Consider the following 21,903-nt stretch of genomic DNA (forward strand, 5'->3'; position numbering starts at 1 on the left):
CCCCCAATGAGGTAGATTTTAAAGACAAAAAGCCAAACCACAGATACCTCAAAGTTGTAAAATATTCAGTTCACAAGAAGAAATTCTTTTTTCTCTTAACATTGTCTCAAAATATATAAAACAAAATACTGAAAGGATCACAAGGAGAAACAGACAAATCCACAATCATGGTGAGAGATTTTAACATACCATACTGTCCCTAACTAACAGAGTAAACAAACAAGAAATTAGCAACCATTTAGGTTATGTGAACCACACAATCAGCAAACTTGATATAAAAAACATACATAACATTGGCTGTAATGACTGCAGAGTACACATTCCTTTCAAACATACACAGAGCATTACAGATGCTGGGTCAGAAATGAAGGGTCCAAAACGTCAAAGAATTTAAATAATATAGAATATATTTTCTGGCCCCCATGCAATTAAGCTGTCAGCAAGCAACAAAAACGTGTAACTAGAAAATCCCTATTTTGGAAATTCAGAAATAGGGCGCCTGGGTGGCTCAGTTGGTTAAGCGACTGCCTTCGGCTCAGGTCATGATCCCGGAATCCTGGGATGGAGTCCCACATCAGGCTCCCGGCTCAGCAGGGAGTCTGCTTCTCCCTCTGACCCTCTCCCCTCTCATGCTGTTTCTCTCTTTCTCTCTCTCTCTCTCTCAAATAAGTAAATAAAATCTTTAAAAAAGATAAAATAAAATAAGGAAATTCAGAAATACACTTCTAAGTAACCACGGGTCAGAGAAGAACGGACAACAGAAGTTAGACAATGGTGTGACACAAACGAAAACAAAAATACCACATATCAAAACCTCAGGGAAGCAGCTAAAAAAGCAACAGTTGGAAAGAAATATACTATTGCAACATCTTCCATAAAATCCCCTAGTGACCTGCTGATCTTAACCCTCTGTTTTGTCAATCATTTCCTTAAAAATGCATTAAGACGTCATAAAACTGGCATTTTAACACGGCCGTTATGCCCTCCCTTAGCTTCTTCATTGTAAGTCCAGTTCCACCACCTGCCCACCAGGGTCAGCCATGGTGGATCAGAAATGTTGGCCAAGGCTAACGTGAATGTCAGGAAGAGGCCATGCACATGGGTAGCCCACAACAGAGAACCCTACCAGGCTCAAGATGGCACACTGGAGCCCCTTTGGCTGAGAGGGTGGGCTGTGTGGAACAGTGGACCTTACTGGTTGAGGTGGGGCAGTACACTTTTCACGTCCCAGAGAGAATCTCTGAAGGCAGAACCTGAGCCGAGGAACAACACATTTAACCAAAGGTTCTGTCTCTAATCTCTTTCTTCATAGAATGAACTTGCACTCATTCAACCATCAGTGCCAACTGCGCCCGGCCCTTGGCTAGGCAGCGAGGAAATGGAAATAAACCAATTGTGGTCCCCTTTCCTCGAGGAACACATCATTTAATAAGGGGGGCTCATCATATAAACAAATATGGTCTAGGTGAGAAAGAGAGGGGAGAAAAGGAGGGAGAGATGCAGAGAGAGAGAGAGAAAAAGGAGAAAGACTTTCTAAAATTTGAAAATGTCCATATGCAAAGGTAATTCTGGTCACTGATCAGAACTTTTCATCGCTGGACGATGGATGCTAGGATCACTTTTAAACCTTGCTCATGGCGTTTCATATTACTCACCCACTCTGTTTGGCAAAACAGTACAAGTCATAGAGCTGGATTTTGGTCAGAGTTCTTTTGGCTTCCAGCTGCGTCATACCATCTCTCTCCGCAGCTCACCTCTCTGTCAATAACGGAGTCTGCTCACCACACGACTGGGAGGGTGCTTTCTCCTCCAGGAGAAGTGAGGAGTTCTCTAAGCGATGACTATATTCCTCACTACAGGACCTTTCAGCTGGATGAGCTCTAATTTTTCCAGTTGTCCATTGCACTTCCAGGAGAGCAAATGATCTGAGCCTCGGTCCATGGATTAATGATCGGCTCCCAAGCTTGGAGTACTCGCTAAAATCATTTGTGAAGTTTGGGTGTATCCCACAAGCACATGTTCCTAGTTCCACAGTCTTTGTGGGGTTCTCAAGGGGACCCATGGGTGCAAGAGAGGCTAAAACCCGCCGGTCTGGACAGAGGAGTTTGGGAGGTACAGAGGGTGCCTGATTACCTTTGTTTCCCAATACCTGTGTCACAGTGCCCTGCACCCAACAAGGGACTCCTAAACTCGTTACATTAAAAAATATCAACATGGGGGCACCTGGGTGGCTCAGTCAGTTAAGCGTCTGCCTTCGGCTCAGGTCATGATCCCGGGGCCCTGGGATCGAGCCCCGCATCGGGCTCCCTGCTCGGCGGGAAGCCTGCTTCTCCCTCTCCCACTCCCCCTGCTTGTGTTCCTGCTCTCGCTGTGTCTCTCTCTGTCAAATAAATAAATAAAATGTTTAAAATAAATAAATAAATAAAAGAGGAAATATACACTATAAAGAATCATCAAAGCCAAAAACTGTTTATTTTTAAAAACTAATAAAATAAACTCATTGGCAGGATCAAGAAAAAACAAGAGTAGGCACACATCGCCAGTGGCTGGAACATTGAGAGCAGCACTAGAACCTTACAGCCACTAAAGAAGTAATAAGAGAATATATATTTTTTTAATTTTTTTAAAAATATTTTATTTATTTATTTGACAGAGAGAGAGATAGTGAGAGCAGGAACACAAGCAGGGGGAGTGGGAGAGAGAGAAGCAGGCTTCCCGCCGAGCAGGGAGCCCGATGCAGGGCTCGATCCCAGGACCCTGGGACCATGACCCGATCCGAAGGCAGACGCTTAACGATTGAGCCACCCAGGCGCCCAAGAGAATATAAATTAACAATTTGTACCAATAAATTTGAAAAGCAGAGTAAATAAAATTCTTAGAGAAAAATACAACTTACAAAAACCGACCCAGGCAAAAAGAGAAAATTCTGAATAATCCTATAGTGCCAAATTTTCCTTTTTATTTCAGTTTCTATTCTTCCCAAGAATAGGAAGAGAGGGAACACTCCCCAGCTTATTTTGTGAAACAGCATAAACATTTTACCAAAACCTGAGAAGGATGTGATGAGAAAGAAAAATCACAGCCAGGGGCACCTGGCTGGCTCAGTGGATGGAGCGTTGTTGGACTCTTGATCTCAGGGTTGTGAGTTCGAGCCCTTCATTGAGTGTAGGGATTACTTAAAAATAAAAATAAAATTAAAAAAAAAGAGAAAGAAAGAAAAGTCACAGCCAATCTCATTCATAAAAATAGATGCAAAAATCCTGTGGTAGCCTAGTCACACCTTAGTGTGTAGCCCCTTCCCGCACTGGCTTGTGTGACCAGGAGCACATAGCAGAAACAGCCCCTTCCCACACTGGCCAGGGTGACTAATATGCAAACAGCATAGGTCACTTCTGACGTAGGTAATAAAAGACACTGTGGCCTTCACCTTGGTGACACATCCCTTCTCAGGTAATTAGCTCTGGGGAAGCCAGCTGCCATGTTGTGAGCTGCCCACAAGAGTGCCACGTAGAAACAAAGCAAAGCCTCCAGCCAACAATCACATGAATCAGCTAGGAAGTACATCAATCAGTTCCAGTCAAGCCTTCAAATAATTAATTTTTCATTAAACTGCATTATGCTAATATCTGGTAGGGTGAAGATTGTTATTTTTAATGACTTAATAAATACATTTTTTTAAAACTTTCTCAGCTTTGGGATGCCTGGGTGGCTCCGTGGTTAAGCGTCTGCCTTCAGCTCAGGTTGTGATCCCGGAGTCCTGGGATCCGAGCCCCGCATCGGGATCCCTACTCAGTGGGGAGCCTGCTTCTCCCTCTCCCTCTGCTGCTCCCCCTGCTTGTGCTCTCTCTCTCAAATAAATAAACAAAATTTTTTAAAAAAATAAACTTTCTCAGCTTTAATGTCTCATGTGATGATGGGAATAGATACAACTCACATAAAAACTCCGAGGGCACCTGGGTGGCTCAGTCTATTAAGCATCAGACTCTTGATTTTGGCTCAGGTCATTTTTCTCAGGGTTGTGAGATCGAGCCCCATGTTGGGATTCTCTCTCTTCCTTTCCCTCTGCCCCTCCCCCACCTCTAATAAAATTTTAGAGATTTTTTCTTAAGCTCCTGGGGGTCCTCCATCATTTCTAAGAATGTAAAGTGTCCTGAGACCCAAAAGATTGAGAACTGCTCTTCGAAGTTCGAAGCAACCATTACCCTTACTGTGACGTTTTAATAATATGCATGAGCTTCAAAATAACACCATCTCTTGCTTATCCTTTATAAAAATTATATTTCTCATGGAATTTGTTCTGAACAACTCAGATACACAGCTGGCTCCCAACACACACCCAGCTCAGCTCCATGGGTTCCTTTCAAAGATAAGCTTGCAACCAGGGTAAATGGATAGCATTGGGAATTGTTCAAGCTGGCTCAGGGAGTTGCTTGGCTCTAACCCATGTGGTATTACCTATTCCTCCATTTAAGCAGTGGATGTGAAACACACACAAATAGCGCACCTTTTTTTCTTTTTAGCCCCCAAGGGGGTGGACCGTTCCCGGAGGTACCCCAATACCAGGCCAATGCATGGAGATGGATAGAGCAAACTCCTATTCCATCTCCCCCTCCTCTATTTTAAAGATGAATAAACCAAATTTCATCTCAATTCTGTCATTATGTGCAACCACTGACTTTTTCATTAGTGTTTAAGATTTAAAACAGCAAAAGGGCACAAACTGCCAAGTGTAATATTTTATTTGGTAAGTGCCAATTTTAATTCATACATAAAATAGTTTATCCAATTTTGGTATCTCTAGAAATTACAGTTTACTTTAACTGTCTTTAAATAGAAGAAACAAGAAAATATTATTGATTATTACATAATTATTACTGAAAATAATTCTGTCCTGTAGAGAAAGGGGTGTTAAAAAATGAGTAGCTAAGAGGAGCAGGTGGGTGCCTCAGTTCATTATGCATCTGATTCTCGATCTCAGGGTCATGAGTTCAAACTCCACGTTGGGCTCCACGCTGGGCATGAAGCCTACTTTAAAAAAAAAAAAAAGAGTAGCTGGGAATGACAAATATGCTAGAGTCACCACTTCTCCAAGAGGTGAGGACAGTTGTGTTCCTAGTACCCAGCCCGATGCCTAGCAAATAGTAGATTATCAAACATTTGTTGAGTGAAATATTACAAATAAAATGTCCCATGCAATCGAAAAGCATCAGCTTTAGCCTCAAATGGAGCTGAATTCCAATCTGCTCCTTCCAATGTATTCCTTGGGCAACTTCTTTCCTCAATTTTCACAACGGCAGAGTGGACATAATAAGAGAATATTCTCCACAGGGTGCTGCTAGGAGCAGTGCTGGGTCTATCTAGGGTCAATCTAGAACAGGGTCTAAGAAATAAGTGCTAAGAAATAAGTGCTCCACAGTATATGAAATGAGATGAATTCACCAATTTACTGAGTTTAGCACCTGGCACGGCACTATAATGATCATTTCTTGGGTTGGCAGAGGGACAAAATCAGACATACTCATTTCAAAATCAGACTTCTCCTTTTTTTTTTTTTTTTAAAGTAGGCTCCACGCCCAACAGGGCTCAACTCACTCTGAGATCAGCACCTGAGCTGAGATGAAGTGTGGGGACGCTTAACCGACTGAGCCACCCAAGCGCCCTCAAATCACACATTTTTTTTAATTAAAAAAAAAGAAAAAGAAAACTAGGGGCGCGTAGCTGGCTCAGTCAGTGGAACACTGGGACTCTTGCTCTATGGGTCGTGAATTCGTTCGGTGTAGAGATTACTTAAAAAATTTTTTTAAAGATTTTATTTATTTATTTATTAGAGAGCGAGCGAGCGAGAAACAGCATGAGAGGGGAGAGGGTCAGAGGGAGAAGCAGGGTCCCCACTGAGCCGTGAGCCTGATGCGGGGCTCGATCCCAGGACTCCGGGATCATGACCTGAGCCGAAGGGAGACGCTTAACCGACCGAGCCACCCAGGCGCCTCCCCCCCAAAAAAAAGAAAACTAAAAAAAGTAAAGTTTAAAAGAATTAATTTCTTCTGGGGAAGAAACGTTAGACGCCCCCCGCCCCGTGGTCACCCACGGTCGCGCGGGCCAACAGCCTTACGATCGCGGAGCTATAACGACAGCAAACAACATCAATTAAAACCAAGACCTGTCGTGCCTTCCCGCGGTCCGTGTGTGAAGGAAAAGTCAAATCTGCCAAGGCCTGGCCAGCTTTAAAATCGCTGGCACCGAGCCTGATTCCAGGACTGCTCGGTCACACATTAAGGAACGCGGGGTGGGGAAAGGCTGGGGAAGGAGAGGGAGCCCTGGCATGAAAGCCGGACACTCCTGCACGCAGGAGCTGCCTCCTTCCCCCTCGCCACATCCTCTGTAGAACCTGGGCTTCGTGTTAATGGTCATAAAGCATTAATCATCTCACGAACACTCTTTTTTTTTTTTTTTAATGTTTCGTTTATCTACCTGACAGAGAGAGACCCAGCGAGAGAGGGAACACAAGCAGGGGGAGTGGGAGAGGGAGAAGCAGGCTTCCTGCCGAGCCGGGAGCCCGATGTGGGGCTCGATCCCAGGACCCCGGGATCATGACCAGAGCCGAAGGCAGACGCTTAACCGACCGAGCCACCCAGGAGCCCCTCACGAACACTCTTTTGCAAGATTTCGCAAGATGACTTCCTTGTCAGTGTTGAATGATGGTTCTAGTATTGAAAAACACAAAGAGGGGCACCTGGGTGGCTCAGTTGGTTAAGCGACTGCCTTTGGCTCAGGTCATGATCCTGGAGTCCCGGGATCGAGTCCCACGTCGGGCTCCCTGCTCGGCAGGGAGTCTGCTTCTCCCTCTGACCCTCTTCCCTCTCGTGCTCTCTATCTCTCACTCTCTCTCTCTCTCTCTCTCTTTCAAATAAATAAATAAAATCTTAAAAAAAATACAAAGAAAACAAACTTCGGGGGTAAAAGGACACAGAATGCATTTTGATCCTTTTTTGTGGGCTATAAAAATTAAAGTGGACTTCCACGTCTACTTCCCCCGCGGTGATGATTTCGCTAGTCCCGGGGCTCCTCAGCGCCCCGGCGACTGAACGGACGGTCACTCTGCCTGGAGGCTGCGCGCCTGGGCGCCTGACCCCGACTTTCCAAACTCTCCGAGTTGTTTTCTGAGCGCCCTCGGCTTCCCGTCGGCTCAGAGCCCCCGGGTCCCAAGCCGCGCCCCGCGGGCCGAATCCCACGCTCAGGACATCCGAGCGACACCTTCCCCGGGACCAGAGGCAACCTCCACGTCCAGTTTTCCGACTGGAAAAGCAGGGTTCCCTGGGGGCGCGGCGTTCGAGAAAAAGCAGGGGCTCGCCACGGCTTCCCGTCCCCTTCCCGCCGTCCTCACCTACGTGGAGGGGGGCAGGTAGGGCTCAGTCCGGAGACCGCGGCGGCCCCGGGGCTCGCCCGCCTGCCAGGGCTCCCCGCCCACTTTCCTCTGCTCCCCCGACACTCACCTGCACCAAGTCATCCCGAATCCCGCCGCCCCGTGCGGGCCGCAAGGTCGTGCGGGATGGCTACGCGGCCGACTGCCCCAGGCAAATTCCTGGGAGCCGGGCAGGTGGAGGAAGCGGGAGAGTTCGGGTCTGTCCCCGCCCACGTCGCCACCAACCCCCGCCCACCGCCGGCTCCCGCCGTGCGCCCAGCCAGGTGCCGGTCCGCCCCAGCGTCGGTGTCGTTGTTTGGGGACCCCCGAGCCCCTCACGAACAGACCCGCCACGGGCCCACGCCCTGGGGAACTGGGGAAGGTATGGAGAAAGCCCACAGCTGCCGCTGGTGACACTTCCTAGGTACCTGCTGGGAGCTACACGCTTTATTTGCGTTGTGCCATTTATTACTCACAAAGGCCCTAAGAGGAGAATACAGTTATTAGCCCCACTTTTAGGACGGGGAAACTGAGGCAAAGTGGGGTGATCAGCCAGGAGGTGGAGGGGCTGGGCTGGGAACCGCGTCGGCGGGGGTTGGGGGGGAGGGGGAACTGGGCAGTCCCCGGCGAGTGGAGCATTTTCTGTCCCGAGCGGGCCAGCCTCCGCCGCGTCGGTGGTCGGGGTTGACAGAGCGGCCCTCTCTGCCGGGGGCCGCGTGGATCGAGCGCGTGAGCCGAACGTCCGAGCGCCCAGGGGCTGGGAGAGGCGGGACAGGAGCGCGGTCACGGCATCGCGCGCACCGCCTTCCTCCCGAGGCTGCCGGGGCCGGTGTTCGCTCCGCGCCGGGAGCCCCGAGCGCTCCCCACTCCAGGCTGCAGTCCGACCCCCGCCCTTCTCTCGCCATCTCGCAGCCTCTATCTGGGACCTCTGCTCCTCCTCGGCTGGTAAAGGGACTTCTGTCTCCCCCTTAAAGAGCGACACAATCCATGCGGTCACCTAGTCTAGCCTCCCGACCACCGCAGCCCCTCCCTTTTCCTTCCCGCAGCCCCTCCCTCTTCCTCCCGTGGAAGCTGGGTGCAGGCGAACCCCGAGCCACGCCGCCCGCAGACAGCTCACACATCCATTCGCCAAGTTTGGCCTTTGCCCCGCCTCTATCCCCCACCCCACACTCCACGGGGCCTGTTCCTGCGAAAGACCGGGGTGGGAAGCTGGAGTGGGTTGAATCCCTCTAACATACCTGTGTGGCCACCCAGTGCCTCTGTGCCTGGCAGAGTCCAGTGCAGTTCAGATGAATATATGGCAGGACACTTCTCACAAGCCGGGCGCAGTGCTGGGCAGCTTTCTGTGGTTTGGCTCCAGTGGGACAGTATTGTTTTTACCATGACCTAGCTTACATTGTTTTTAAAAACAGAACAAGCATGCAAATGCTTGCCAAATGACTGGTGTTTCTATTTTGATATAGTATGTACTTAATTATACCCTGCAAGGTTTTAAGACAGATGCATACAAGAGAAGGCAGTGCAAATAAAAAAATTAAAACAAAATGATAGTCCAATCAATCAAACCAGGTAACGTCCAGAAACAGTAGAAGGAAATGCTAGAAGGATCTACAATCTTGGTGAAGGTGAGTCCCAAGTTCGACTCCCAGCTTCTCCGCAGCCAGCAGAAAAGAGAAAACCTTGCTGGAGGGGAGTTCTAAGGTAGCAATTACAGATGACTGCTTTCTAAGAAAGAGCTGGAAAAGGGATGTTCTGCTTTCTGCTTTCCTGGACAAGACTAGTCAGTAAAGCCTTGTACTTACCATGTGTGAGTAGTACAGAGACCTCATTGATTACAAAAGGCTGTCACATATATTATCCTCCTTAATTCAACCCTTGTGATAATGCCGTGAGCTACCTTTCAGATGTGAAAACCCAGCCCAAGAAAGATTTCATGATTTGTTCAAACTTTTGTGGCCAGTGACAAAGCTAGGACCTGCTCCCAGGAATTGGGTCCGTAAAGGTGGGTCCGGGCTGGCTCCCCTGTACCCCCTGCTTCACCAGCTCTGCCTAAACAGGAGGACTTTTCTCGGGACTCAGAAGTGGGGACTGGGTTCATTCAACCATAACTTCTGCCTCACGGAAGCATTGTGACCTGTGATTTCCTGTCCAGGATGAATCCTCTGTGGTTGGGAGTCTCAGCCCACGCTGAGGGTGACTAGGAGGAAGGGAAAGTTAGCTAAGCGAGGTCGTGTTTGCTGGTTTTTAGCCTGACCAGCCAGGAGCTCTAACACCAAGCTCTCCATGGCGGAGGCGGGCTGTGGTCCCTGGGTGTGGACCCAGAGCCAAGCAGCGGGGTAGAGAAGAAATGGCCGCTGAAGACTACTCGGAGCTCGGATGGGTGGCTAGGCCTGTGCATATCCCACTCCAGATGCTGCCTGGGGTCGATCCAGAGGTGACCTCTCCCTGAGCCAAACTCCCTCAGGCTTTGTCACCGTGGCTGGTTAGAGTTTACCACCAGGACGTGAAAACCACTTCTCCCTGGCTGTGGACCCATAGCTGTCTGCCACCTTAACAAACAGGCAAGTTGTTAAGTAATTTAATCACCGCTGCGCTTGGTCATTCCATCCACTCCCAGTGTCCAAGACAAACACCTAGGCACTGGTGTCACTTGGCCAAGGGTCAAACTCTTTATCTTTGATAATCAGGTTCTTTTCTACTTGTCCCCTGGCAGAGAAGCTTGGAGTGGCCCACAACGAACTCACATGCATCCAGCAGATCCTGGTGCCATAAGTGAGCCTTCTAAATGTGTTCTTTGAAAGACTGATTCAGGCAGCTTGGCATCCTGATCCAAGAAAACAGTGCTCTTGGCCAAGAGGAGGAATGCTCAGCGAAGAAGGAAGTCAGATGATTTCTGACACCTTCCCAAAGCGCTGGTGCTTGATAGCCACTTCTTAGCTCCAGAGGAAGAAGATCGTCTCCTATTCATTTTGTTACTCCCAGAGCTCCACACATGGCTGCCCAGAGTAGGAACTAGTCGTTGACTGGATGAGTGAATGATTGCCTTGAGCAGTGGGACTGTTTTCTCACCTCCAGGCACAACCCGCCCCCCTCCCCAAATCCAGCCCTTGCTCATGCTCAATAAATGGATGTCGGAAGAAAAAGAACTTCTGGTGTTTAGGGGACAGAAGGGGTAGGGACAAAACACTCTGACGTTCGTTCCCAAACTGGCCCCCAAACATGAGAGACGAGGAGAGACGGAAGAAAAAGCGGACCATTCCAGATGGGCAGGTGGCAGTTCTAATAAGTGATGGAACTTGCAGAAGTCCGGCCACTGCAGGCAAGCAGCTCTCCGCATCTCCTTGCCAAGCTCTTCAAGTTTATACCACAGGGACCTTAACTGGGTTTGGTCACATGCACTGTCCAGATGGTCTTCGGAATGGCTCTTGCTGTGGGGGCAGTGGGCAGAGCATACATTCCAGGGCCAGGGGAGAGGAGAAGGAACCTCTAATTGCTCCAGTTCAGCCTAAAGGTCAACCAAAGATCACATCCTCTTGGTCACCTACCTCCTCCAACACATACTTGCCATGATCCCACAGGAAAAGGAAGTGGTGTTATTTGCTTGAGAATAAGACTTAAGCTCTGGGTGCACAAAATTAGACCCTCCAAGGGGTAAGGTCCTCAACAGACTGAGCTAGGATCTCAAGGAGCTGGGAAGGCTGTTCCAAGGCTCACAAGCCTTTCCCTCTACCTCAAAGACTCCTCCACACTCCCATGCTTCTGTTGTCTGGCTTTTACCTTCAGCCTCTGGTTAAATGTCACTTCCTCAAAGAGGCTTGTTCCAGACCAGGTCAAGTTCCTCTTTTGGTGTCTCCGTAGCACCCAGTACTTTCTCATACTCGTGCATTCATGTGTGCGGGTGTGCGCCTGCTGCTGCCTGTTTCCCACGTTCCCTGAAGGCAGCACCCCTTGTTTTGCTCACCATTGTGTGAGCAAAACTCTCAGCCCTAGCTGGGCTCTTTGCTCAGCCCTAGCACAAGGGCTGGCTCGTAGTTGATATTCAAAAACCGTCTGCTGGAGAAAGGAAGGAAGGAATTTTATCACCCTGCAATGCTCAAGACAATGGTGGGCCTCCGGTGTTGGTCTGTCTCACTCTTATATGCGGGAGGTGAACCTCAGAGCCTTGTGGAAGGATCCAGAGGGGCTGGTGCCACCTCTGCCAGCTAGGAAGCCCTCCAGCTGCCCCGCTGCCTGGTGTCCAGGAGAGTCCTGGTGAGAGACAGAAAGAAAGTCAGGAAGGAGCAAAGCCACGTCTGGAACAGTGAAGCCAGGACAGAAGTCAAGGATGCTGCCCGACTGGCTTCAGCTTGACCCTGACTTTGACCTTGACACAGGTGGACGAGGGCAAAGGGAACACAGACTTGAAAGGCTGCAGATCGCTTCTCAGTTGTCTTCTGAATCGTCTGGATGCCTTCACGAGGCAGTATGGCATACTGGTCAGAAGATGAACTCTCGAAAATAAAATAATAATAAAAAAAATTTTAAGGATGAACTCTAGAACCTGACTCTGCTCCTGCCCCTTACCTGCTGTGTATCCTTGGACAAGTTATTGAACATCTCTCTGCCTCAGTACCTTCAGTTGTAAAACTGTAGATGATGGGGGCGCCTGGGTGGCTCAGTCAGTTAAACGTCTGCCTTCGGCTCAGGTCGTGATCCCAGGGCTTGCTCAGCAGCTCAGCATTCAAATGCTCAGCATTTTAAAAAAATGTGGATGATAATAGCACCTGAGTTTCAAGGGAAACTTTGATTAATATTTAAACTTCCTTCAACAATGCTATGTGTCAGTCAATGTCCACTTCACCGGCCGAGATACATGACTGCTTCAAATGGCTGAAGGGAGCTTGACTAAGGAATGATTTACAGTGCTGTGGTAGGGTGAGGCCCTCAGCAACTAGCAACAGCAGGAAGCTGCTACCACCTTGGCTGAGGGCCAAAGGGCAGAGAGAGAGAAATCTGAATCCAGTCAGCCCTGTGGCCTTATGTGGAGGAACCACAGCCCCTGTCAACCATGGGGAGGGAGCTCAAGGAATAAATACCCGAAACCGCTTGCTAGTTTCTCTCATTGGCTAAACCCAACTGGAAGTAGGAGGACAAGGCAGCATGAGTAGTTATAGACTATAGACATCTTGCTGGAGCACAGGACAAGGCAGTGAAGGGTGGCAGATAGATCTGGAAGAACAGAATAACTAGGACACAGTCTCATTTACAACTGGATCCGTCAGTGTACCGTCATAGCTGTTATGAAGCCATCCCCAAATCGTGGGGCTCCCTGATCTCAGGGTCCTGGGATCGAGCCCTGCGTCTGGCTCCACGCTCAGCAGGGAATCTGCTTGTCCCTCTCTCTCTCCCTCCACTCGTGCTCTCTCCGTTTCTCTCTCAAATAAATAAATAAATAAAATCTTAAAAAAAAAAAGGAAGAAAGAAAGAGGGAAAGAAAGAACCCCCAAATCTTAGTGGCTTAATGCAGTAGAAGTTTATTCCTTGCTCATGTAAAGACCATTGTGAATGTTCTTGGGGCGCCTGGGTGGCTCAGTTGTTAAGCGTCTGCCTTCGGCTCAGGTCATGGTCCCAGGGTCCTGGGATCGAGCCCCACGTCAGGCTCCCTGCTCAGCGGGAAGCCTGCTTCTCCCTCTCCCACTCCCCCTGCTTGTGGTCCCTCTCTCACTGTGTCTCTCTCTGTCAAATACATAAATAAAATCTTAAAAAAAAAAAAAAAAAGGCCGCTGTGGATGTTCCTGTTTGGGTCGTTCTGTTGAGTGACAGAGTGATTCAGGGACTTGGGTTCTTTCCATCTTCTAAAGCATTCATCCCCAACATGTGAGTTCTGAAGTCACCACTCCATAGAAAGAAACTCATGGGAAAGACAAGCCGGATATCTGGCCTCTTTGTCCCGAAGGGGACACATAACTTCTACTCCCTTCCACTGACGACAGCTGGCTCCTGGGCCTGAGGAATGTAGACCCAGGCTGGGAAGCCAGCTCCTGGCAACAACCCTACAACAAGCTATAGGAGATGTCCCACTGTACAAGGGAAGTCCAGCTCTTTGGATGGTCAGATAGTCTTCTTTTCCACAACAATCTTACTTAATTGAATTCTCTAAAACATTTCTACAGATTTTCCTCAACATACAATGGGGTTCCATCCAGTAAGCCCATCGTAAATTGAAAATATCATAAGTCAAAAATGCATGTAATGTACCTAACCTACTGAACATCATAGTTCAGCCTAGGTGAACTTAAACATCCTCAGAACACTTGTATTAGCCTACAGTTGGGCAAAATCATCTAACACAAAGCCTCTTTTATAATAGAATGTGGAATATCTCCTGTAATTTATTGACTACTGTACTGAGAGTGAAACTCGGAATGGCTGTATAGGTACAGAATGATTATAGGTTACTGGTTGTTTACCCTCACAATCAGGTGGCTGACTGGGAGTTGCTGCGGCCCAGCATCACAAGAGAGCATTGTATTGCATATTGCTGGCCCAGGCAAAGATCAAAATTCAAAATTTGGAGTATGATTTCTACTGAGTGCATATTGCTTTTGTACCACCGTAAAGTCAAAAAATTGTTAAGTCAAACCATTGTAAGGCAGTGACCGCCTGTAGTTGCATTCTGAAGGGTAATATATTTCTATTCATTTTTTTCTCTCTTTTAAGCACTTCTGATCAGACAAGCAAAACGTCTCTAAGTACTTTACGCAGGAAAACCCTAATCAACTAAACGGGTTAAAATACAGTAAATCTCAAGTTCTCTTAAAACGTCTTGTCACTTTATAAACTTAATTCAGTCTCATACATTTCTCTTAAATCTCACAAGTCTAGGGGCACCTGGGTTAAGCCTCTGCCTTCGGTTCAGGTCATGATCCCAGAGTCCTGGGATCAAGCCCCATGTTGGGCTCCCTGCTCAGCAGAGAACCTGCTTCTCCCTCTCCCCCTGCCCCTCCTCCTGTTCGTGCTCTCTCTCTCTCTCAAAATAAATAAAAATCTTTGAAATAAATAAATAAATACCACAAGTCTAGAATCAATAACCCCATTGCTTACTAACATACAAATTATTCCTGAGTATGGCACCAAAAATATAATTTGAATACAATGGGTGTGATTTATTTCATTATTTCATTTCTGTATTTAACTCTGAACTACCCAGGAATTAAAATAAACTTCATTACTAAGAAAACTAGTTCACTCTCCCCAGAAATAATAGGGTTACCATCTCAGTAGGCTGAGTTGTTTACCAGCTGGAAATTTTTCACTGGGATCCGAGGCTTCACCGCTCCCTGATTTTTTTTTTTTTAAGATTTTATTTATTTATTTGAGAGAGCGAGAATGAGAGAGAGAGAGAGCACATGAGAGGGGGGAGGGTCAGAGGGAGAAGCAGACGCCCTACTGAGCAGGGAGCCCGATGTGGGACTCGATCCCGGGACTCCAGGATCATGACCTGAGCCGAAGGCAGTCGCTTAACCAGCTGAGCCACCCAGGCGCCCCCTCACCACTCCCTGATTTAAATAAACACTCAGCCAGCTGGGACTTGCAAATCTGTATCCTATAATTAGGGAAACCTCATAGGACCTATCCCTTTAAGTCCACACTACACCATTATTTAATCCTTTCATTAAATTTGAGTATACTGAAAAAAATAGAAAATTAAAAAAGAAAAAAAACTAGAAAAAAATTGAGTATACTGAAGTCTTCACTCTCACCAAGATTGCAGCTCATTTTTTTTCTTTTCTTTTTCTTGAGGTGTAGTTGACACACGGTGTTGCACTAGTCTCAGGCATACAACACAGTGATTCCACAAGTCTCTACCTTATGCCATGCTCACCACCAGTGTAGCCACCACCTGTCACCATGCAATGCTATTACAATACCATGGACTATATTCCCTGTGCTGTGCCTTTCATCCTCAAAGATCTCATCTAATTTCCTCACTGCTTGGGAGGAATTTGCGTTTCTTTCATTTTATTAAGGAGAGGTAAATTAAGGTAATCGGGAGGATAAAAGCATAGACTCTGGAGCCAAACTCCTGGTCTCCCTTGTAGCTGTGTGACCTTGGGCAAGTCCTTTAACTTCTCTGAGCTTCAATTATTTCATCTGTAAAGTGATCATGATAATAGGGCCTCATTCAAAAAGCTGTTGAGAATATTAAAGGTTATTACAAGTAAAGCACTTAGAACAGTGCTTGACACATGAGTAAATACTATCCACTTATTTATACTTATTCACTAACATCTGTAAATTCTAAAGTCTCTTTAATGTCATTTTTTTAATTAAAGATTTTTATTTTTATTTATTTGAGAGAGAGAGAATGAGAGATAGAGAGCATGAGAGGGAAGAGGGTCAGAGGGAGAAGCAGACTCCCTGCTGAGCAGGGAGCCCGATTTGGGACTCGATCCCGGGACTCCAGGATCATGACCTGAGCCAAAGGCAGTCGCTTAACCAACTGAACGACCCAGGCGCCCCTCTTTAATGTCATTTCATTCACTTCTTCACACCATTCTGTAATTCCATCAAAACATCTTTACGTGCTGTCTTCTGTGCACATTCTCCCTCTCTCTTCAGGTGTAATTGTATCTGAATATACCTCTGGGGCTGTGTGTGGCATTACGCGACACACAGAAAAAGCATGTCCTTGGGCTGAGCAACAGAGCACAAGAACTCAGTGGCCCTGATCTCAAGAACATCATTCTAGACTCCCCACTAATACTCATTTCTAGAGTAAACAAGGAAAGACATCTTCCTCAGAAACAAAGAAAGACCCGCGTGGGGATACCGACTCCAGATTTCCCACAACACCATTTCCCCTTGAAAGCCAGCACCACCAGTTCTAACCTTGGCTCAGAATGCCTGGGATTGTTTGGAATCTGCGTTGACTTACTTTTATGTGTCAACTTGACTAAGGCCACTGGGTGTTAAAATATTGTGTCTGGTGGGGTATTTCTGTATGAGATTCACAGCTGAATCCATGGACTGAGGCAAGCAGATGTGGGTGGGCCTCAGTCTGTTGAAGGCCTGAATAGAACAAAAAGGCTGAGTGAAAGGGTATTTCCTCTCTCTGGCTGTCTACAAGCTGGGACAGCAATCCTCTCCCGCCTTCAGACTCAGACTCAGACTGGAACTTCCACCACCGGTTCTCCTGGGTCTCAGGCCTTCAGACTTGGACTGGAGCTCCCCCATCAGCTCTCCTGGGTCTCCAGCTTGCCGACTGCCAATCATGAGACTTCTCAGCATCAATAATCACAGAAGACATTACTCCTTGTAATGAGTCTATCTACAGAGAGATAAAGGTATCTGCATCTCCTATGGGTTTCTGGTTCTGTTTTTTCTGGTGAGCCCTGACCAATACAGAGTCCTAGCTTGGAACATCCACTCTTAGGAAGGGGATTTGAAACATTAGGCTTCTGTCTCTGTACCACACACTTCTACAGCTTGGCCTGGGGCTGGGGCTGGGGCTGGGGCTGGGAAGGAGCTTGGAGGAAGTGTGTTCCGGGATGTGAGTGAGACAGGTAAGAGGAAGAGTGCCTGCCCCACTCTCCGCATTAGAGGAGCTGCAGCCCACGTCTTTCTGCCACAAAGACAGACAGTAGCAAGGACAGTGGAGGAGGAAAACAGCACGAGCTTGGATCCTCAGCGACACCGGGGAGCCAGACTCCCCTGGCTTCTGGTAAAGGTCACCCTCTCTCCTGGACCCTTATAGGCAATATTTAAAACATGTTCACACAGGGGCGCCTGGGTGACTCAGTCGTTAAGCGTCTGCCTTCAGCTCAGGTCATGATCCCAGGGTCCTGGGATCGAGTCCCACATCGGGCTCCTTGCTCAGTGAGGAGCCTGCTTCTCTCTCCCTCTGCTGCTCCCCCTGCCTGTGCTCTCTCTCTCTTCCTCTCTGACAAATAAATAAAATAAGAATCTTTAATAAAAAAAAATAAATATGTTCACATATCATTAAGAAAAGAAAAATTCTCCCCAGTTTTTCCTTTAGCCACTAATCTCCTCCCTCCTTTTGAAGCCAGATTTCTCTGAAGAGCTGTCTGCACTCATTGCCACCATCCGTCCACCAGCCACACCGGCCTCAATATCTCTGTTACAGATCCTGCTCCACGGTGTCACAAAAATGGCTTCTGCTAAGATCCCCGTGACCTTCGCGTTGCTAAATCAAATGTACACTTTCAGTCTTCAACTTTTTCGTGCTCTCAGCAGTGCCCTAAGTCTAGAGAGTGGGGTTATGTGTACCTCCTTAAACTCAACTGCTGACGAACGGACCACATATAGTCGATTGCATTATTGTTCTCAGTTATTCACCGTCTGTGACCTGTACCTGCAGTTCCTCCCACTGGAGGTGGAGTATCCTACCCCACTCTGCTGGTGTTGGGATTGGCCAGTGGAGTAGGGGCAGAAGTGAGGGTGTGCGAGAAAGAGCCCGGGACTTCTGCCGTGTTACATGTGTCTACTCACATTGCTGGGCTGCTACCATTGTCATGAGAAAAAGATGCCCTGGTTCCAGAAACACGAGAGACACATGAGCAGAGCTGCTCCAGCTGCCCCACTGACCTGTGAACATGGGTGTGATAATTAATGCTTACAGGTTTTTTTTAAAGATTTATTTATTTATTTATTTATTTATTTATTTATTTATTTGAGAGAGACAGACAGAGGGAGCATGAGTGGGGGGGGAGGGGCAGAGGAAGAGGGAGAAGCAGACTCCTTGCGAGCCTGATTCGGGGCTTGATCCCAGGACTCTGAGATCATGACCTGAGCCGAAGGCAGATGCTTAATGACTGAGGCTCCCAGGCACTCCAGTGCTTACTGTTTTATGCCACTGAGTTTGGCGCTGTTTGTTATACAGCATTTTTGTAGCAACAGTAGCCTGATACACTGTGTCCTCCCCACAAAACAGTCATAAGCTTCAAAATTGGTCAGTGTAGAAATCAAAGCTATTCACCAATGGCTGTCTTTGGACTCTTCTTGCATTTCTCCTCTTCCAATATCTTAGCAATGGAAGAAGAATGGAAGGTTCTAGGAATAAGACATATCAGCTCTTGAAATTTTGTGAGGATCTGACATTTCCACATCAGAATTTGGGATCTGGGAATCTGTGGGTTTGGACCTCAGGGGAGGTGACCAAATATTAATATCACAGAATTCTGGTCCAGGAACCACTATCTGGAAATTAACCAAATTTCATTTCAGTTTTCTACCAATGGGTATCCATTTTTTTCCTTGGTTAGTAGTTATGATCACAAATTCCCAGTGGTCAATATTTTTACCATAAATATGAACACAGTTTCCTCACTTCTGAAAACAATAAAATGCTCCTTAAATTCTGAAACCCCTTCCACAATTTCTATTGTTTTCTTTTTTTTTTAAATTCATTTGAGACATAGAGATACAGACAGAGAGAGAGAGAGCATGAGCAGGGAGAGAGGCAGAGGGAGAGGGAGAAGCAGGCTCCCCGCTGAGCCAGGAGCCTGATGTGGGGCTTGATCCCAGGACCCTGGGACCATGACCTGAGCTGAAGGCAGACACTTAATCATCTGAGCCACCCAGGCACCCCTCTATTGTTTTCTGAGTCATGTACCTGGCACTGGCCCTAGAGCTTCATCAACAGCAGTAGTTTTAGCCATATTTCATGGCTAAGTGACCTGTAAAAATTTCATTTGTAAATTATTCCATCTCTATGTTGCCAAGTTAATGCAGTTTCTTAGTGATCTTTCTCTAATCAGCGTGGTCCATCCATGAAAAAGTGTGAGGGGAATTGAACTGTCTCCATAAATAAGTACACTTTGTATATATGAACTTGAACTATCTGGCTTTTATAAAGGGGACTGTCTTACAACACAAGAAACAACAGGTGTTTGTGGAGAAAAAGGAACTCCCTTGCACTGTTGGTGGGAATGCAAACTGGAAGCCACTGTAGAAAAGAGGATGGGGCGCCTGGGTGGCTCAGTTGGTTAAGCGACTGCCTTCGGCTCAGGTCATGATCCTGGAGTCCCGGGATCGAGTCCCGCGTCGGGCTCCCTGCTCAGCAGGGAGTCTGCTTCTCCCTCTGACCCTCTATCCCTCTCGTGCTCTCTGGCTCTCATTCTCTCTCTCAAATAAATAAATAAAATCTTAAAAAAAAAAAAAGAAAAGAGGATGGAGGGTCTTCAAAAAGTTAAAAATAGAACTACCCTACAATTGAGTAATTGCACCACTAGGTATTTACCCAAAGAATACAAAAACACTAATTCAAAGGGACACATGTACCCCTATGTCTATAGCAGCATTATCTACACTAGCCAAGATATGGAAGCAACCAGAGTGTCCATTAATTGATGAATGGATAAAGATGATGTGGTACAGATCTACAATGGAATATTACTCAGCCATAACAAAGAATGGAATCTTGCCATTTGCAATGACAGGGATGGAGCCAGAGGGTATTATGCCAAGCAAAATAAGTCAGTCAGAGGGGCGCATGGGTGGCTCAACCATTAAAGTGTCTGCCTTCGGCTCAGGTCATGGTCCCAGGGTCCTGGGATTGAGCCCCGCATCGGGCTCCCTGCTCTGCGGGAGGCCTGCTTCTCCCTCTCCCACTCCCTTTGCTTATGTTCCCTCTCTCGCTGTGTCTCTCTCTGTCAAATGAATAAAATCTTTAAAAAAAATAAGTCAGTCAGAGAAAGACAAATACCATATGATTCCACTCATATGTGGAACTTAAGAAACAAAACAAATGAGCAAAGGGAACAAAAAGGGGGAGAGAGACAAATCAAGAAACAGACTCTTGGGGCGCCTAGGGCCACACACATTTTTAAATGGGATTATCCTTGTGCCCTCTACCATGTGGCTCTAATCATTAGCCAGGGAACCAGATCTAACACCCCAACCAGCGCATGCAGGTCTCTCACCCACCTCCAGTTTTGTGCTGTGGGACCACACAGTCTTTATACCATTGTGCCCATGAATTTCAGGTCCATTGTCTGGATTGGGAATATTTATAAACTACCTAGTCAATTCATAAATCCTCTGCTGTCCATATACCACTGACTCCAGGTTCTACTCCTATCTCTCAGACAACTTAAGAAAATCTGGTTTCTCAGAGCCCAGACTTACTTGGGCAGCTCTTTTCTGCCCTGTGCCACTGGCCCAGACAGAAACCAAGGGCAGGGATGGTTTAGATGTAGTTTTTTATCCCCTGGACCTGACATTCTCCTTCCAGAGAGGGAGCATGGTATTAAGTGAACCAGTACAATTATCACCAAAGCTGCATAAGAGGCTTCCATCTGTGCTTAGAGCCATTCATCCATTACCCAGTGCACCCCCACTGGCTCCCAACTTCTCTAGAGCTGCTGTGCCAAGGAACAGAATGACCTCTCACTCCAAAGGACACCCTACTAGTACTGTCGGCCTATAATCTGACTCTCCTGAGAATACTTACCCAGTTGCGTTGGCCCAGTAGCTAATTCGGAGGCTCCATAAAGACCCAGGTAGCCAGGTGACCAGTGTGTAGAGCTTGTTTGCAGTTCACTGTGAGTGTACTTTCCATCTTTACATTTTATAAAGGTGTTTCATTCAACCAGGTGGCATTGTGCAAACCTCAGGTTACCTGATACCATAGGGTTTAGTTGGCTATTTGGTGGCAGTGTTGTAAGGTCCCAGGCCTGAGAGCAGCAGAAGGACCAAACAGAGGAGGTAAGCTGAAGTGGGGCTCTGCTTTGGTCTTCAGATTTAAGCATAGGTAAAGCTCTGGGAGCTTCTGACCACACTCCTTTACCTAGGATAGATTAAGTAAACGAGGGCTAAGCTGCCCCATTATTCAGTGTTGTATATACCTGGTCTTAGCCTACATACATGACCTCAGGAGCCTGAGCTCCTTCCAGCATTCAGGCACTTACAAGAAAGCTGCTGGAGCCCCAGCCACGCTGTTCATATCCTGGATAACAGGAAGGAGATACACTGAGTATCTGTTAGGAATTGAAATCTCCAAGAAACAGAGACTCTCAAAAGTGTGGCATGAATAACTCAGAAATCTTATTTAGCTTGGGGGGCACCTGGGTGGCTCAGTTGGTTGGGCATGTGCCTTGGCTGGGGTCATGATCTCGGGGTCCTGGGATCGAGTCCCACATCGGGCTCCCTGCTGGGCAGGGAGTCTGCTTCTCCCTCTCTGCTCTCCTTGCTTGTGTTCTCTCTCTCTCTCTAAAATAAATAAATAAAATCTTAAAAAAAAGAAAGAAAGAAAGAAAAAGAAAGGAAGAAAGAAAGAAAAATCTGATTTAGCTTGTATAACAAAAAATCTAGAGGAAGGTAATTCAGAACCAGACTGGCAGCTTTACAACACCCAGGACTCTGTTCCTTTAGCTCCCCGTTCTCTGGTATTCCTAGGATGAGGCTCATCCTCAGGCTTACAGAAGGACTGCTGACGTTGGAGTCATCAACTCCACATTGCGAGGGGGCCTGATGGGAAAGGACAAAGTCGAAAAAGCAGA

At 47.2% G+C, this 21,903-nt stretch overlaps 1 protein-coding gene across 4 annotated transcripts in view; it reads right to left on the reverse strand.

The window, feature by feature from the left end:
- The window catches only part of B4GALNT2 (beta-1,4-N-acetyl-galactosaminyltransferase 2 (SID blood group)), a 41,217-nt gene extending 32,552 nt beyond the window's left edge, over positions 1-8,665 (reverse strand). The window contains exon 1 of one of the 4 annotated variants that reach the window (XM_073883776.1): positions 8,641-8,665. Coding sequence is in view for 2 of the 4 variants with exons in the window: in XM_073883774.1 (XP_073739875.1) it covers positions 1,656-1,732 (77 nt within the window). In the remaining 2 variants the exon portion in view is untranslated. Of the gene's footprint in view, positions 1-1,655; positions 1,753-7,493; positions 7,601-8,640 lie in introns of those variants that run through there. The other 3 variants (XM_073883775.1, XM_073883777.1, XM_073883774.1) reach the window with 3 other exon arrangements.
- Between the last annotated feature and the right edge of the window lie 13,238 nt (positions 8,666-21,903).

Source organism: Callorhinus ursinus, unplaced genomic scaffold (assembly GCF_003265705.2).
Source record: "Callorhinus ursinus isolate GAN/ISIS: 27379988/994484 unplaced genomic scaffold, GSC_fseal_2.0 scaffold52, whole genome shotgun sequence".
Classification (NCBI taxonomy): Eukaryota; Metazoa; Chordata; class Mammalia; order Carnivora; family Otariidae; genus Callorhinus; species Callorhinus ursinus.